At 44.1% G+C, this 17,870-nt stretch overlaps 1 protein-coding gene across 1 annotated transcript in view; it reads right to left on the minus strand.

Annotated features, from left to right (window-relative positions):
- Positions 1–9,856: 9,856 nt before the first annotated feature.
- The window catches only part of LOC121547728 (RNA binding protein fox-1 homolog 3-like), an 861,621-nt gene continuing 853,607 nt past the window's right edge, over positions 9,857–17,870 (minus strand). The window contains exon 16 of the mRNA XM_045209896.1: positions 9,857–9,919. Within this exon, the coding sequence (XP_045065831.1) occupies positions 9,917–9,919 (3 nt within the window). The 3' untranslated portion in view covers positions 9,857–9,916. The remainder of the gene's footprint in view (positions 9,920–17,870) is intronic.

A 17,870-nucleotide genomic window follows, 5' to 3' on the forward strand; every position in this document is an offset into this window, starting at 1 on the left:
CTCTCATTGTCTTTCAGTGTCTCTGTGTCTTTTTCAGTATCTCTCATTGTATCTCAGTCTCTAAGTGTCTCTCTCAGTGTCTCTCAGTATCTCTCAGTGTTTCTCATTGTCTCTCTCAGTGTCTCTTTTAGTGTCTCTCAGTCTCTCTCAGTGTCTCTCAATGTCTCTCAGTGTCTCTCTCAGTGTCTCTCTCAATCTCTCTCAGTGTCTCTGTGTCTCTCTCAGTGTCTCTCTCAGTGTCTCTCAGTATCTCACAGTGTTTCTCATTGTCTCTCTCAGTGTCTCTCAGTGTCTATCTCAGTCTCTCTCTGTGTCTCTGTGTCTCTCTCATTGTCCGAAATAACCGAAATAATTTTCTAATCGTTTCATTTTGAACAGGACATTATATTTTTTTGTTCCGTTCCAAAATAAAGTTCTTAACCAGTTCGAAATCCCCCCCAAAAGTAACAGTTTATATCGTTCCTTTCTGTTCCTTTTTAAAGATATGAAATCATTTTTTAAAAACATTTAGCTCGACATTAAATTACTTCACCAAGGAGGAGGCTTGGCTTGAAGCGCTGGGCATCTTGTTATGACCTGCATTATCTAAATTAGGCCCACGTAATTATACCTACAGAGGAGCGGCTTCTATTAAGGAACTTTGAACGCCTTTAAAATTCCGATTTTCTGATAACGTTGGACCAGAGCTAGCTAACTAACTAGCAAGCTTGTGTGTGCAGAGCGGCACCAGAATTCAAATAAAAACACATCTTCCCCTTTTGTAGTTAATAAATCCAATGTGAAATATGATAACTATAGCATCCTTAACTAGCATTGAAAAAGTTAATCCATTCTTCTGGATAGAAAATCTCTCTCCCTAATTTCTGAATCACGCTTCTAATGTCTGTAGGCTACTAGCCTCTGCCGAGTCCCCAACAACTAGATGTTCAGGGGAAATGCAAAGAGCGCCTGTGATGTGAATTCCGCTTTTGGACGTTAACAAGGTGACACTTCATCTTAGCTCCTCCTTCAGATGTACTAGATTGGTTAAACAGTACAGAAGAGAACCTCAACAGACAGTGGTTTTTCTTCTCGTAAAGACCAGTACATAGGGATCTAGTTTCAGGCATTCATTTTATGCATGCTACTTTAAGTTAGTAGGCTACAGTAGCCTATGCTTCGGCGGGGGAGGGGCAGGTAACCTACACATGCACACTTATGGCAAAGATTTTCAGCTGGCAGGCAGACACTGGAATACGTTTCTGAGTGACAGAGTGAGGGATTTGCATAGACACTTTGTTGCATTATTTGTGGGACTGGAAAAAAATATAACATTATCAACCGGTTCCCATGCTTTTAAAAATAAGGGTTCTGTTCCAGAACAGTATAGATAACTGTCGTTCCCGGTTCTGATTCTGTTCCTATTTTTCATATTTTTTTGTTCTGTTCCCTGAACCGGTTCCAATCCCTGCTTTCAGTATCTCTCTCAGTGTCTCTCAGCGTCTCTCAGCGTCTCTCAGTATCTCTCTCAGTATCTCTCTCAGTGTCTCTCAGTGTCTCCCAGTATCTCTCAGTATCTCTCTCAGTATCTCTCAGGTATCTCTCAGTGTCTCTCAGTATCTCTCTCAGTGTCTCTCTCAGTGTCTCTGTGTCTCCCAGTATCTCTCTCAGTGTCTCTCAGTATCTCTCTCAGTGTCTCCTTCAGTGTCTCTGTGTATCCCAGTATTTCTCTCAGTGTCTCTGTGTCTCCCAGTATCTCTCTCAGTGTCTCTCAGTATCTCTCTCATTGTCTCTCAGTGTCTCTCAGTATCTCTCTCAGTATCTCTCTTAGTGTCTCTTAGTGTCTCTTAGTGTGTCTCTCAGTGTCTCTCAGTGTCTCTCGCAGTGTCTCTCAGTGTCTCTCAGTATCTCTCTGTGTCTCTCAGTATCTGTGTCTCTCAGTGTCTCTCTCAGTATCTCTCAGTGTCTCTCAGTATCTCTCTGTGTCTCTCAGTATCTCTCTCAGTGTCTCTAAGTGTCTCTCAGTATCTCTCTCAGTGTATCTAAGTGTCTCTCAGTGTGTCTCTCAGTATCTCTCTGTGTCTCTAAGTGTCTCTAAGTGTCTCTCAGTATCTCTCTCAGTGTCTCTCAGTGTCTCTAAGTGTCTCTCTCAGTGTCTCTCAGTGTCTCTGTCAGTGTCTGTGGGACTGGAGCTGGCATCGGCTCTGCTGTGCTGTGACTCCACTGACTGACTGACTGACTGACTGACTGACCGACAGACTGACTGACTGACAGACTGACTGAGTGCAATGGCATCAGTCAGACTGAAGACTGACTGACTGCTGTGAGCAGGCAGGTAGAAAATACATACAGATGTGTATCACTACAATGAGGTTCCTTGTCTGTCTTTGTGATCGTCTGGGTTTTAACCTGGGTCGTTTGTACACCAAAATACTTTGTTAGCCAATTAGAAAATAAATACAGATTGGGGGCGACTGTGTGTCGACCATCGAAGTCGAATGCCAAAGGGTACTATTCAGTCACCACTAGAAGGTACTATTCCACCATACATGTCTGCGAATACATTGCCTTCGGAAAGTATTCAGACCCCTTGACTTTTTCCACATCTTGTTACGTTACAGCCTTATTCTAAAATTGATTAAACAAATTTTCCCCCTCATCAATCCACTAACAATACCCCATAATGACAAAGCAGAAATAGATTTTTTGAATTTTTTGCTAATTTATAAAAAAAGAAATATTACATTTACATAAGTATTCAGACCCTTTACTCAGTAATTTGTTGAAGCCCCTTTGGCAGTGCACACATGTATTTGGGGAGTTTCTCCCATTCTTCTCTGCAGATCCTCTCAAGCTCTGTCAGGTTGGATGGAGAGCGTTGCTGCACAGCTATTTTCAGGTTTCTCCAGAGATGTTCAATCGGGTTCAAGTCCGGGCTCTAGCTGGGCCACTCAAGGACATTCAGAGACTTGTCCCGAAGCCACTTCTGCGTTGTCTTGGCTGTGTGCTTAGGGTCGTTGTCCTGTTAGAAGGTGAACCTTCGCCCCAGTCTGAGATCCTGAGTGCTCTGGATCATGTTTTCATCAAGGATCTCTCTGTACTTTGCTCTGTTCATCTTTGCCTCGATCCTGACTAGTCTCCCAGTCCCTGCTGCTGAAAAACATCCCCACAGCATGATTCTGCCACCACCATGCTTCACCGTACGGATGGTGCCAGGTTTCCTCCAGACGTGACACTTGGCATTCAGTCCAAAGAGTTCAATCTTGGTTTCATCAGACCAGAGAATCTTGTTTCTCATGGTCTGAGAGTCTTTAGGTACCTTTTGGCAAACTCCAAGCGGGCTGTCATGTGCCTTTTACTGAGGAGTAGCTTCTGTCTGGCCACTCTACCATAAAGGCCTGATTGGTGGAGTGCTGCAGAGATGGTTGTCCTTCTGGAAGGTTCTCCCATCTCCACAGAGGAACTCTAGAGCCCTGTCAGAGTGACCATCGGGTTCTTGGTCACCTCCCTGACCAAGGCCCTTCTCTCACGACTGCTCAGTTTGGCAGGGCGGCCAGCTCTAGGAAGAGTCTTGGCAGTTCCAACCTTCTTCCATTTAAGAATGATGGAGGCCACTGTGTTCTTGGGGACCTTCAATGCTGCAGAATATTTTTGGTACCCTTCCCCAGATCTGTGCCTCGCCACAATCCTGTCTCGGAGCTCTACGGACAATTCCTTCGACGTCATGGCTTGGTTTTTGCTCTGACATACACTGTCAACTGTGGGACCTTATATAGACAAGTGTGTGCCTTTCCAAGTCATGTCCAATCAATTGAATTTACCACAGGTGGACTCCAATGAAGTTGTAGAAACATCTCAAGGATGATCAATGGAAACAGGATGCACCTTAGCTCAATTTCGAGTCTCATAGCAAAGGGTCTGAATACTTATGTAAATAAGGTATTTCTGTTTTTTTTTTTTTATACATTTTGCCAAAAATTCAAAAAACTGTTTTCGCTTTGTCATTATGGGGTATTGTGTGTAGATGCTGAGGATTTATTTTTATTTCATCCATTTTAGAATAAGGCTGTAACGTAACAAAATGTGTAAAAAGTCAAGGGGTCTGAATACTTTCCGAAGGCACTGTATATACACACACACACACACGCACGCACCCTCGCACGCACGCACCCCCCCACCCCCACACACACACACACACACACACACAATCACACACACACACAAACAGCTGACCAAGACACCAGTCTCTCGTTGAGGAAAGAAATATTTATTAATAACTGCAGTAATCATGATAATAACTGTGATAATAATTTAACGATCATAATAAATAGTACTGTATTTTTTGAAGCACATTGAAAGCATACACAAAGTAGAACAAAACAGGAACAGAAACCAAATCCCAAAGTTAGAGTACAGGTTTTGAACAGCTCAACATGTAATCTCTTGAAATTGTTCAATATATATTTTATTATGTTATTCGTTTACCTACTCATCTTTTAATCTTTGAACAATTGCCAAAAAGAATAGAGAAAAAAAAACAAAAAAAATATTTATTTGTTGCACAGATTTCAGTGAAGCACATGAAGAGTCATCGTTTTGAATATCCAGTAATACAATGTTCTGATATAGACAGAAAAAGGAGGATTTGTACATTCTGAATACAAAAGCACAACGTTCATAAGCCGTAAACAGACAGACAGAGAGACAGACAGACCGGCACGAACAGAATGGAAGGGCTTCTCTGTCACAGCGACAGCTTACTCCTACACCACTCCAACCTTTGTGCTTTGGGGGACTACAGAGGGCGTTGTGAACTAGGATGGTGACGGATGGGGACGGAGGTGGATAAACTATAGGGGAGGTAGGTCTGTGGTTTTGGCTTAGGGAGTTGAGAACTGGTTCGGGTACTATGGGATAAACTGGGTCTGAACTGGTTTGGGTTTTGGACTGAGGTTTCTGGATTTAGATGAGACTGGGTCAGGGTTTTTGCATTAGGGTTTAGGGTTGTAAACAAATTGGAAAGTTCGAGGAAACCGACATTTGGTTTTCGTAAGGAAGCTTGTGGATTTTCAGGAAGCTATCATTGGAATAAGTGGCGGATCTGGGCTTAGGGTTAGGCGGCACAGAGGTATAGGTAACTTTAGGAGCAGCGGGTGGAGGGGTACGGTAGGGTACAGCAGGTGGAGGGGTACGGTAGGGTACAGCAGGTGGAGGGGTACGGTAGGGTACAGCAGGTGGAGGGGTACGGTAGGGTACAGCAGGTGGAGGGGTACGGTAGGGTACAGCAGGTGGAGGGGTACGGTAGGGTACAGCAGGTGGAGGGGTACGGTAGGGTACAGCAGGTGGAGGGGTACGGTAGGGTACAGCAGGTGGAGGGGTACGGTAGGGTACAGCAGGTGGAGGGGTACGGTAGGGTACAGCAGGTGGAGGGGTACGGTAGGGTACAGCAGGTGGAGGGGTACGGTAGGGTACAGCAGGTGGAGGGGTACGGTAGGGTACAGCAGGTGGAGGGGGATGGTAGGGTACAGCAGGTGGAGGGGTACGGTAGGGTACAGCAGGTGGAGGGGTACGGTAGGGTACAGCAGGTGGAGGGGTACGGTAGGGTACAGCAGGTGGAGGGGGTACGGTAGGGTACAGCAGGTGGAGGGGTACGGTAGGGTACAGCAGGTGGAGGGGTACGGTAGGGTACAGCAGGTGGAGGGGTACGGTAGGGTACAGCAGGTGGAGGGGTACGGTAGGGTACAGCAGGTGGAGGGTACGGTAGGGTACAGCAGGTGGAGGGGTACGGTAGGGTACAGCAGGTGGAGGGGTACGGTAGGGTACAGCAGGTGGAGGGGGATGGTAGGGTACAGCAGGTGGAGGGGTACGGTAGGGTACAGCAGGTGGAGGGGTACGGTAGGGTACAGCAGGTGGAGGGGTACGGTAGGGTACAGCAGGTGGAGGGGTATGGTAGGGTACAGCAGGTTATTAGCCTTAGACACTAACAGAGCTTCACAGTTGTTTGGGCCAAATCCTAACTCGAGATCCACTCACTTAAATCACATGTTTGCGTAAGGTCCTCATTGACATCAAAGTCTTGCAGAGTAACATGTTTTGATTTCAAATTAGAATTATTTCATTTCAGAGCAAATATTAACACACAGACACACTACCAACTCTTTCTGCGGTGCTGGGAATAAAAAGCACTACCAATGTTCTATGCTCAATGACAAAAACTGATCCCTGCACTAACATTCACTTATTCACGTTTATTTGAATGTGTAAGTCCGATAGATGGACATAGTCACAGCGGTAAACGTGTGCACAGGACTCATTTTATAACCGCTTTTATCACACATCTCTTTCACCAGGGATGAACAGCAGGTCTACATGTAAACAGGAAGGACGTTTTAAACAGACAAAAGAACCATAGAATCAGAATATCAGGATGACTAAAACCCCTTAAAGGTCTCGGCTCCCAGATCTCTGTTAGACTGACATCGTAGTTTTGCTTGTCTTTTTTAATACATGAGGTCTCAGTCTCTCTCAGTGCCAGTGCAGTCCCTTGAGCTCTGCAATGACAACTTGACAACAACAGATTGAGTGGTTAGATGTGGACAGGGGTTTTTCTCTATAACACATACACACACACACACACACGCGCGCACTCACACACGCGCACACACACGCATACACATGCACGCACGCACACACAAACCTTTCTGGTTCAGGTCTCATCATTTGTGCCACATACATAACTAACATACACCTGTTAGTTAACATGTTAATAAACAAACAGCTGTCCCCCTGTCCCCCTGTGCAGATACCCGTTCTGTCTTCTCTGAGAAAAATAATGCAGCAAAGTGGGTTTATTTATGTGGAACCTTCCATCCATTCCACTGCGGGGAAACGTCCATAGACCAGCCTGTCAGATGCAGTCACACCTGAGTCCAGGGAAACGTCCATAGACCAGCCTCTCTGATACAGTCACACCTGAGTCCAGAGATAGCAGCTCATTGTGGTGTAGAAAAGCTTGATCTGCAGCAGAGGCTAAGGTGAACTTAGAAAGGAAAGAGAGCTCAGTTTTACAGTACCATCCTGTCCTCCACTCAGAGAGGAGAGGGATAGGGTGTCCCCCTCATTCCCTGTCTTCAAACCTGGATCCACAACTCTCCTCTTGTGTATAGGTCACAAATCCCCTCCAACACACCTCAAGGTTTTAGCTTAGCGCTGTCATTGTGAAGGACACACAGTGCCTTGTCTCAATCTGAGTCAGAACCCTGCTTCACCCCCCCACCCCCTCTCAGCACTAGTCCCTCGCTAGGCCCTCACTCACACACTCACTCACTCTCTCTCTCTCTCTCTCTCTCTCTCTCTCTCTCTCTCTCTCTCTCTCTCTCTCTCTCTCTCTCTCTCTCTCTCTCTCTCTCTCTCTCTCTCTCTCTCTCTCTCTCTCTCTCTCTCTCTCTCTCTCTCTCTCTCTTTCACCTCAGGAGAGAGAAGAAGAATAAATAAAAAATAAATCAATATTTAAAAAACGTATTTTATCTGGCACACAAGACAGCCTGCGATGCTCCTCTCCTGGTGTCCTTGTTCTCATCAAATGTGAAAAGCCTTGGTGCGAAGCGTTCTGACTGATCCAGTAATGATTACACGGTTCTTATCTGGAGGACGTCTGTCTGCAGGGCACTGGTGTGTTCCACATAATACCTTCCCCACGAGTTCCACGTAATACCCTCCCCAGTAGTTTTGGCCTTGGCGTGACCGTCTGAAGTCCAGCAGTACGTCAGGATGAAACCTTTTGCTATATTATCGTCATGTAGTGTTCTGCATATACATTGTTACAGAGTACTTTTTAAACATTTTTAAAATAACGACATTCACATAAAAAGAGTTTTTGAAGTTACATTCAATAGAACCAAAGGAGGAATAAACAGTTAATAACACTACACAAGTAGATCAATCTCTCGGGATGGTCGACAGTGCATTACTTCCGACGTCCATGAAATCAAATATCAATTATCAAAAATCAAACTTAATTCCAAGGGTTGCAGACCACAAATAGATATATTTATATTCATCATATATAAATGTTTTTTTCTTACTCAGTAATACAATAAATACAACATTAGTAAATGGCTACAACGGACTTTTCCCCACCATGTCTGACAGCATGTTATTAGTACAATGTTTAAATATAGAAGGATGTTATTAAAGTAGAGCTCGATATAAATAGAACGTTTTAAAGAGACTTTAATAAAACTTTGTTGGTTGGTTTTGCGACCCCTCTGACGGAACCGTCCTTTCCTCCCTTTCTCTCTCAGAACGATCCTGAGCCCATATCTAAGACGGATGGAGGAGTCAAAGACTGCATCCCAAATGGCACCCTATTCCCTATGTAGTGCACTACTTTTTAAACTGTATTGTGCTATATTGGGAATGGGGTACATTTTGGGACACGTACCCAAGTTACGATCGGGGGTAGACAGCTCCCATGTTTCTATTTATAGCTACATCCCCAACCCTCCCTCTGCCCCACCCCCCGCCCCCCTCACCCCTCACCCCAATAACAATGTACAAAAGAAGCCGTTTGTTTACTGCACAGCACAGCCACAACACCACAATAACATGTTTTGGTAGCGACGCTGGGGTTCGGGGGATCTTAATTTGATCACCCTGCGGCAGGAAGACTTTTAAAACGTATATTTGAGGTTTAAGAAGGCTTCTGAAGTTTGTAATTTCCACTTTGAAATTTGACTTGATTTTCCCTTACGAATTTCTTTTCAGCCACTATAAAAATGTCCATTAATTATAATCCACATAATAATTCAAATTTCCCGTTGCTGTAGGATTCTTTTCCTGCTGTAGGCGACTGGCTCAAATTAAGATCCTACATTTGTAAATACAATACAGTGGGTGTTCCCTGGCTTTTTACAGGCTTCTCTGCTTCCTCTCTGCTAAACACCTTCTTCTTCTTCCTTGGCATTGATATTGGACCATTCAGGGGGTCTTTTAGTTCAAGCTACAGAGATACAAAGTGGACTGGAAGAGCAACGTGTAGCAAGAGCTGTTTTTCAAGTGGAAGGAAGCTCCAACAGTCTATAGCTGTACACTAGAGTTTGACTGTCCCCCTTTCTATGACATCACTTCTTGTTTACACATATGACCCACAGGAAGTAATTCATTCTAAACAGTCAAACGTTGTTGACTGCCGAGCGAGGTTGACCTGTAAACGTGGCCCACATGGTTCAGAGTTTGTGTGTAATGTCACACATTTTGACCTTTCCAACAATGAACCTAGGACATTTGTGGAAGATGCAGCCAAGCTCTCGTTCGCCTGCCATTTGGTGTCGTTGCTATGGCGTTACCACAGTGTTACTGTGGCATTACCATGACAACCAAGTAAGAATCATGTCAGGCGGACAAGCAACCCCTCACCACCAGCGTCTTGGCCCCCACTGGCACGTCAGCCCGCCCTCCCAACCCCCTCGGTCTGCAGTGGGAATGGGGGGGGCAAGGATGTCACCCCTCACCTCCCTTTCTTCCAAACTGCCACATTATACATCTCTGTTTTTTTGTAGATTTGTTTTTTAAACATATATATATATACATTACATATAATATATCTACATTCTTTCGTTTTTGGAAATCATAAACTTAAAAAAGTTTAGAAAAATACAATTGTTTTATGGTGACCTCTCTTGGTCTCTTCCGCCCAGCAAGGCTTGTCCCAGGGGTAAGCTATATGTCGCTCTGTCCCTAAAACTGGAGGCGCAGTGGTTTAGTCCGTTGCTATGGTGCTTGGCCAAAACATCTTCCGTCCATTCTCCCCTGTAGACCTTGATAGAAGGGGTCCTGACAATGGCCTCTCATTTGACATTTTTGTTGGTTTCCTTTATGTTTTTTTTTTTGTGTTCTTTCTTCTTCCATGTTGTCATCCTACTAGTCTTTCTTTTATTTACTAGAATAGAAAAACAAACAGGTCAATGGATATTTTATATTTTTTCAACAAAATACTTTTTCATATAATAAATTCATAGTAGGAGCACATGAGACATTGGATATATTTCTAAAGTATAGCGACAGGTGTAAAGTCTGCATAAAATATGTTATAGTCAATATATAACATCAAAATGTTTAATTAAAATAAAATAAAACAATGCAACTTATAATAAAATCAGTAACATTTTACAGTTTTTCTCATTTGCTAAAACACTAAACCCTATTGTCTGAACCAAATGCTCAGTTGCCTGAACCCACTGATTGAATCAATCACTCTTTTGGCAAAACCATAAGCACTTTTCACCTGTTTAGACATAACTTGCCAACACATTTTCATTGTGATGCACCCGTGCTGCATAATGGTGAGCACAGGTGACAAAAGTCAAACACGATTAGAGCACAGGGGTCACCACTTGAACACAACAACTCAAAATTGATCACACTTGTGGCTAATGATGTGAGGGAACATATACAGTAAGCCAGTTCAGAGAGCACTGGTTTGTGAGGCCCTACAATGGATAGAAATCTGAGAGGAAGAGTTCGTGTGAGAGGAGGTCGAGGTGGTCGAGGTGGTCAGCGAAGACAAAGGACAGTAATATCTGATGAAATTAGAGCTACTGTGATTGACCATGTTCTTGTCCATGGTATGAGCATGAGGGAGGCTGGACAAAGGGTACAACCAAACATCAGTAGATTCACTGTGTCCACCATAATCCGAAGATTTAGAGAAGAGAACAGGTAATTACCTTTTTTTGACATTATAGTACAGTATGTAAATGTTGACAGCAATTACTGTATGACATACTATATACTGTACCACAGTATACTGTAAGTAAATATATGTTTCAGTACATCACTGTACCAATGTACTGTAGTATTGTAATGGAGGGTTGGTCTAACTGTTTGTAGGCCTAGTATTCCATGTATATTTTTGTAACTCCATGTTCTCTTTTTGTAGAATTGAAAGACTGCCACATGGGGGTGGGAGGACAGGTATGTTCTCCCCACACCAAGAGACCCTAATTGTTGATATGGTCCGTGAGAACAATGCCATTAAACTGAGCGAAATTCAGCAGAAGATCATTGAGGACCATTTAAATGTTGAGGGTATCAACAGTGTCAGCCTCTCTACTGTTGATCGTGTCCTCAAGCGCAACAGACTGCGCATGAAACAGCTATACAGAGTGCCCTTTGATCGCAACTCAGACAGAGTCAAAGAGCAAAGATTCCAGTATGTACAGGTTGGCATATATCCAGACACATTCAATGTTGATTACTCTAAGTAGTGATTTACTGTAGTGGCCTAAATCACTTTTTTCCGTATCACTTACAAAACTATATCTATTTCTACAGAGGGTTTTTCAACTGGATGCAATGGAAAGACACCATCAATACATCTACATGGATGAAGCTGGGTTTAATCTCACCAAAAGGAGAAGGAGAGGCCGTAATGTGATTGGCCATCGGGCCATTGTTTGTGTTCCTGGGCAGCGTGGTGGCAATGTCACATTATGTGCTGCCATCAGCAATCATGGGGTTGTCCACCATCATGCCAACCTGGGGCCCTACAACACTCACCAGCTCCTCATTTTCCTCAATCACATGCGAGATGCTTTGTTAGGGCAGCAGGATGAGCATCCCATCTATGTTGTTGTTTGGGACAATGTGAGTTTTCACAGAGCCCTCCAGGTTAGAGAGTGGTACAATATGAACCAAGGTTTTATCAATCTTTGCCTTCCACCGTGTTCCCCTTTCCTAAACCCCATTGAGGAATTCTTCTCCTCATGGCGGTGGAAGGTATATGAACGCCAACCTTACAACAGGGTAAATCTCCTGCAAGCCATGGGACTTGCCTGTGGTGACATAGGTGTGGAGGCATGCCAAGCCTGGATATGGCATGCCAGGGGTTTTTTCCCCCGTTGCCTGGCCAGACAAAATGTGGCCTGTGATGTGGATGAAGTCCTGTGGCCTGACCCAGTACGGAGACATGATGCTGTGGCTGAGTAATGCACTTATTTGTATATTTTTGTACTTTATTTTTACATGGGCTTACTGTACACAAGTGGCAAACGCATAAGATTTCTGTTTGTTTTTACAAGTGCTACATGTAAATGCACAAGATTTCTGTTTTGTCTTTTTGTACAAGTGCTAAATGCACAGTTTTGTTTTGTTTTGCAACATGCATTTAGCCTACAGTGAACAATAAACATTTATTTCTCCAGCTTCATGTCCTGAGCATTGTGTTTTCTATTTTTCTACGTAGTGTTTAGTGACTGTTCAGTAGTGTTTTTATTTTGATTGACTCGGGGCACGATTTGACAACATAGTTCAGTTTTGAGCACAGATTGAACTGTTTTGAGGTGAAAGTTTGGTTTTGCAAGAAGAGTCTGAGGTTTTGTGAATGTAGCTTGAAAATTGGGTTTTGTGTTCACAGTTAAGAGAAAAGGAGAGCAGCTTTCAAGAAATGTGTCTTAGCAATCGAGAAAAACTGTAACTAGTTTAAATGTAATAACATTGACTCTGAGATCAGAGTGAGAGAGAGAGAGAGAGAGAGAGAGAGAGAGAGAGAGAGAGAGAAGAGAGAGAGAGAGAGAGAGTAATGTGAGTGTAATGTTTACTGTTTACTGTTAATTTTTTATTGTTTATTATCTACTTCACTTGCTTTGGCAATGTAAACATATGTTTCCCATGCCAATAAAGCCCCTTAAATTGAAATTGAATTGAATTGAGAGAAGGGGATAAACTCTGTATTGAATCCCTGCAGAGGGAGAGAGTTCTGCCACACAGTGGGGGTTCTGTTGACAGGCTACATGACCGGCACTCAGTTACACTTCAAATCCGGGAGACGAGACGAGAAGAGGAGAAGAGGGATGGAGAGGAGAGGAGAAGGAGAGAGTCCTGGGGGCTCTTGTCTCGACAGAACCTCTTTAATTCAGGGAGATGAGCGTCGGGCGCGTCGATCTTCAGAGGGAGAGCACAGAGGCCGACTTTAATTTCAGCAGCACTTTGTAGTCCCTCACCCCCTCCTCCCCCCTCCTCCCCCTGTTCCTCCCATCCTCCGGAGAGAGGAACCCAGAAACCAGCACAGCTGTGTCCTGGCTTCACCAATCAGCCCCAATAACGCTTCCCTCTCGTCTCCTGTAGCGGTCGATCCCCCAGCCTCACGCGGGAGGGCCTTAAAAGCCCTGCTCCACAAACAAACAGAAATACAGTGGAGGGAGGAAGGGACCAGAGGGAGGGGGAAGGAGGGAGGAAGCTAGAAGAAGAAGAACAGAAAGAAGAACAACAACAGCATTGTGAATCCCTCTAGTCGTCGGTGTGGTGAAAGCTCTCTCTCTCCCCCCTCTTTCTCCCCCCTCTTTCTCCCTCTCTCGGAGAGCGGAGGTGACAAACATATTAATCACCTCGGGCAAATAACTCCCGGAGAAGTTAATGGGTTGAGAAGCCTCCGCCGCAGCCCCCCCACCCCCAGCCTCCCCTCAGCTCCCTCCACCCCCAGCCTCCCCTCAGCCCCTCCACCCCCAGCCTCCCCTCAGCTCCCTCCACCCCCAGCCTCCCCTCAGCTCCCTCCACCCCCAGCCTCCCCTCAGCCTCAGTTTAACCCACTGTCTGGCCCGCTGTTTAACCCACTGTTTAACCCACTGTTTAGCCTACTGTTTAACCCACTGTTTAACCCACTGTTTAACCCACTGTTTAACCCACTGTTTAGCCTACTGTTTAACCCACTGTTTAACCCACTGTTTAACCCACTGTTTAGCCCACTGTTTAACCCGCTGTTTAACCCACTGTTTAGCCTACTGTTTAACCCACTGTTTAGCCTACTGTTTAACCCACTGTTTAACCCACTGTTTAACCCACTGTTTAACCCACTGTTTAGCCTACTGTTTAACCCGCTGTTTAACCCACTGTTTAACCCACTGTTTAGCCCGCTGTTTAACCCACTGTTTAACCCACTGTTTAACCCACTGTTTAACCCACTGTTTAACCCACTATTTAACCCACTGTTTAACCCACTGTTTAACCCACTATTTAACCCACTGTTTAACCCACTGTTTAACCCACTGTTTAGCCTACTGTATAACCCACTATTTAACCCACTGTTTAACCCACTGTTTAACCCACTGTTTAACCCATATAGATCATGATATAAGTTTATGAAGGAAGAACACTATTTTTTCTTGTTTTTCTATCTTTTTCTAGATTTTCTCAATCTAATAATAATAGATAATAGCACTATAATCCATTTGATATACTAATAAATACTATGCTGTAACACTTACAATTCTATAATAACACACAAGTATTGTATGTAAATGATTCTAGGAAAAAAGAACATCTTGTAAAAATACGAAAACAAGGAAAAAGAGAGTAATTTCAGGAAGAATTGTGTAAAGTGCCAAGAGGAAGATATATAAGGAATGAAATATATAGTAATATTAATATTATTCATAATAAAAGTCAACATACGCAACACGAGAGGATTATTTACATAACAAAATAAGAGCTGCGGCAGAGTTGATATCCCACTGCCACAGAACAGCTGTTTTTACATTGTGAGGTCAAAGGTCTATTGAGAGTGATGTAGACCGATATATTTGAATATAAGAATATGTTGTATAATATAAATACTGATATACTTGTGGTGGATATGTACGATTTTTTTTGGCTAGATATATTTGCCGCGTGAGCCGAGCTGGTCAAAGACGTTTTGTCATGAAAAACTGCCAGGTTACAGTGTAGAGAATAACTCTACCAATATGAACAGATCAACAGAATGAACCCCACACAACAAGTCTTACCATTTTAAGCACCCTTGTTTTTAAAAAAAAGGTTGCGCGTTTGCCCTTTTGAATTATTTAAGAAGACCCAGATGTTGTACTAAGAATACAGATGCTATAGTAACAACAGGATAGCTCATATTCCTTACGGTACACTGTGAATCCATGGAGCAGGCATTTGGATGGGAACAGTCAATGCCATATATTTCTATATTTGTTTCTATATTTTTCTAAATATATGTCTCTGGTTACAAACATTGAGGATCGAGGATAAATTGGGTGACGGACACAAAAGCCAGTCAGACACATGTTTATGATTGAAGGAACAGAATAACACATAAGGGAACACTATTATCTCAATCTACGAGTGAGGAAACGGTGTACGAGCAGTGAATGAGGTTCCTAAGTGTGACATTTAGCAGAACCCCAAGGACATGGGAGGTTACGAGATTACACTTCCTGTCTTCCCTAAAAAGTAGAGGAAGGTGATGAAGAGAGAGGTGGGGGAGGAGAGAGTTTATCCAATCCATATTTCACAATGGCCTCCTCCTCATTGGGAACAGATAGGGAGAGTCTTCAGTAATTGACACAACAGCCATGGCAATGGACAAAAGAGATGTGTGTCCCTGTTTGTGTGTGTGTGTGTGTGTATGTATGTGTCCCTGTTTGTGTGTGTGTGTGCATTGTGTGTGTGTATGTGTCCCTGTTTGTGTGTGTGTGTGTGCATTGTGTGTGCCTCGTGTGTGTGTATGTGTCCCTGTTTGTGTGTGTGTGTGTGTGTGTGTGTGTGTGTGCGTGCGTGTGTGTCCCCCTGTTTGTGTGTGTTTGCGCTTGTGTGGGTGCGCTCCTGTGTGTCCCTGTGTGGGTGTGTGTTCATCTGCGCTGGCATTTAAGTGTGTGTGTGTGTCTGCCTACACTCCTGTGTCTGTGCCTGCGTGTGAGTGTCCCTGTGTGTCTGTGTGTATTTGTATGCGTATGATTGTGTATGTGTAGTCAGTCTGGTGTATCTTCAAATGAGATCAGTGCTTATTGACTGAGCTCTGTTATCTCTAATCTGTTTCTCTCCTCTACACAGTCTCCTTCCCTCGACGCCCGCCACCACTGACTCCCCTCTTTACGATCCCATTACACAGCACATGTGCGTGTGCGTGTGTGTGTGTGTGAGAGTCTGTGTGTGGATGAGAGTCTGTGTGTGTGAGAGTCTGTGTGTGGATGAAAGTCTGTGTGTGTGTGAGAGTCTGTGTGTGGATGAGAGTCTGTGTGTGGATGAGAGTCTGTGTGTGGATGAGAGTCTGTGTGTGGATGAGAGTATGTGTGTGGATGAGAGTCTGTGTGTGGATGAGAGTCTGTGTGTGTGTGAGAGTCTGTGTGTGGATGAGAGTCTGTGTGTGGATGAGAGTCTGTGTGTGGATGAGAGTCTGTGTGTGGAAGAGATCCTATTTCACAACAAGGTTATTGCTTCACCTCTCTCTCTCTCTCTCTCTCTCTCTCTCTCTCTCTTTCTCTCCCCCTCTCTCTCTCTCTCTCTCTCTCTCTCTCTCTCTCTCTCTCTCTCTCTCTCTCTCTCTCTCTCTCTCTCTCTCTCTCTCGCTCTCTCTCTCTCTCACACACACCACTTCTTTAAACGCTGCTGGGCCTGGGGGGGAGAAAGTGTCTCGAGTAACCTGTCCCTTACAGACAGAGAGAGTCAATCTCAGAGAAATGAAAGAGAAGAACACAGTCTTAAAGTGATGGAAAGATGTATTTAAGACTCAGTAACACTGAACATCTTCTCCTGTGGGAGTCCTAACATCCTTCCTAATGTCAATCACAAATCTAAGAACCCACTGGCCTAATCAATATGCACTTCTCTCTTCTATATCTTACAAGCCTGTAGGGTGGCAGGTAGCCTAGCGGTTAAGGGCGTCGGGCCAGTAACCGAAAGGTCACTGGTTCAAATCCCCTAGCCAGCAAGGCAGTTAACCCCCAACAACAACTGCTCCTTAGGCACCATGGATGTCAATCAAAGCAGCCCCCCGCAACACTCTGATTCAGTTGGGTTAAATGCAGAGGACACATCTTAGTTGAATGCTTTCAGTTGTGCCACTGGCTAGGTATCCCCTAGTGCCAGTAAAGAACACTAGCCTTTCTCTCCTCTTAAATCATATATCTACTATTTGAATAACAGCACAAGTAACCATCAACTTTTCCTTTCAACATCCTATTTGTTGAATAGTGTTACTTATTCAAAGATATAGTTCACTTTGGCATGGCAAAATACACATCACTGATGAACTGAAATGGTCCACCCACGCAGACAGTGTGGTGAAGAAGGCGCAACAGAGCCTCTACAACCTCAGGAGGCTGAAGAAATTTGGCTTGGCACCTAAAACCCTCACAAACCTTTACAGATGCACAATTGAGAGCATCCTGTAGGGCTGTATCACCGCCTGGTACGGCAACTGCACCGCCCACAACCGCAGGGCTCTCCAGAGGGTGGTGCGGTCTGCCGAACGCATTACCGGGGGCAAACTACCCGCCCTCCAGGACACCCAATGTCACAGGAAGGCCAAAAAGATCATCAAGGACATCAACCACCCGAGCCATTGCCTGTTCACCCCACTATCATCCAGAAGGCGAGGTCAGTACAGGTGCATCAAAGCTGGGACCGAGAGACTGAAAAACAGCTTCTATCTCAAGGCCATCAGACTGTTAAATAGCCATCACTAGCACATTAGTGGCTGCTGCTGCCTATAGAAATCACTGGCCACTTTAAGAAATGGAACACTAGTCACTTTAAAATGTTTTACATATTTTGCATTACTCATCTCATACAGTGAGGGAAAAAAGTATTTGATCCCCTGCTGATTTTGTACGTTTGCCCACTGACAAAGAAATTATCAGTCTATAATTTTAATGGTAGGTTTATTTGAACAGTGAGAGACAGAATAACAACAAAAAAATCCAGAAAAACGCATGTCAAAACTGTTATAAATTGATTTGCATTTTAATGAGGGAAATAGGTATTTGACCCCCTCTCAATCAGAAAGATATCTAGTTCCCAGGTGTCTTTTATACAGGTAACGAGCTGATATTAGGAGCACACTCTTAAAGGGAGTGCTCCTAATCTCAGCATGTTACCTGTATAAAAGA

The sequence above is a fragment of the Coregonus clupeaformis genome, chromosome 31, assembly GCF_020615455.1.
Source record: "Coregonus clupeaformis isolate EN_2021a chromosome 31, ASM2061545v1, whole genome shotgun sequence".
In the NCBI taxonomy this organism is placed as follows: domain Eukaryota; kingdom Metazoa; phylum Chordata; class Actinopteri; order Salmoniformes; family Salmonidae; genus Coregonus; species Coregonus clupeaformis.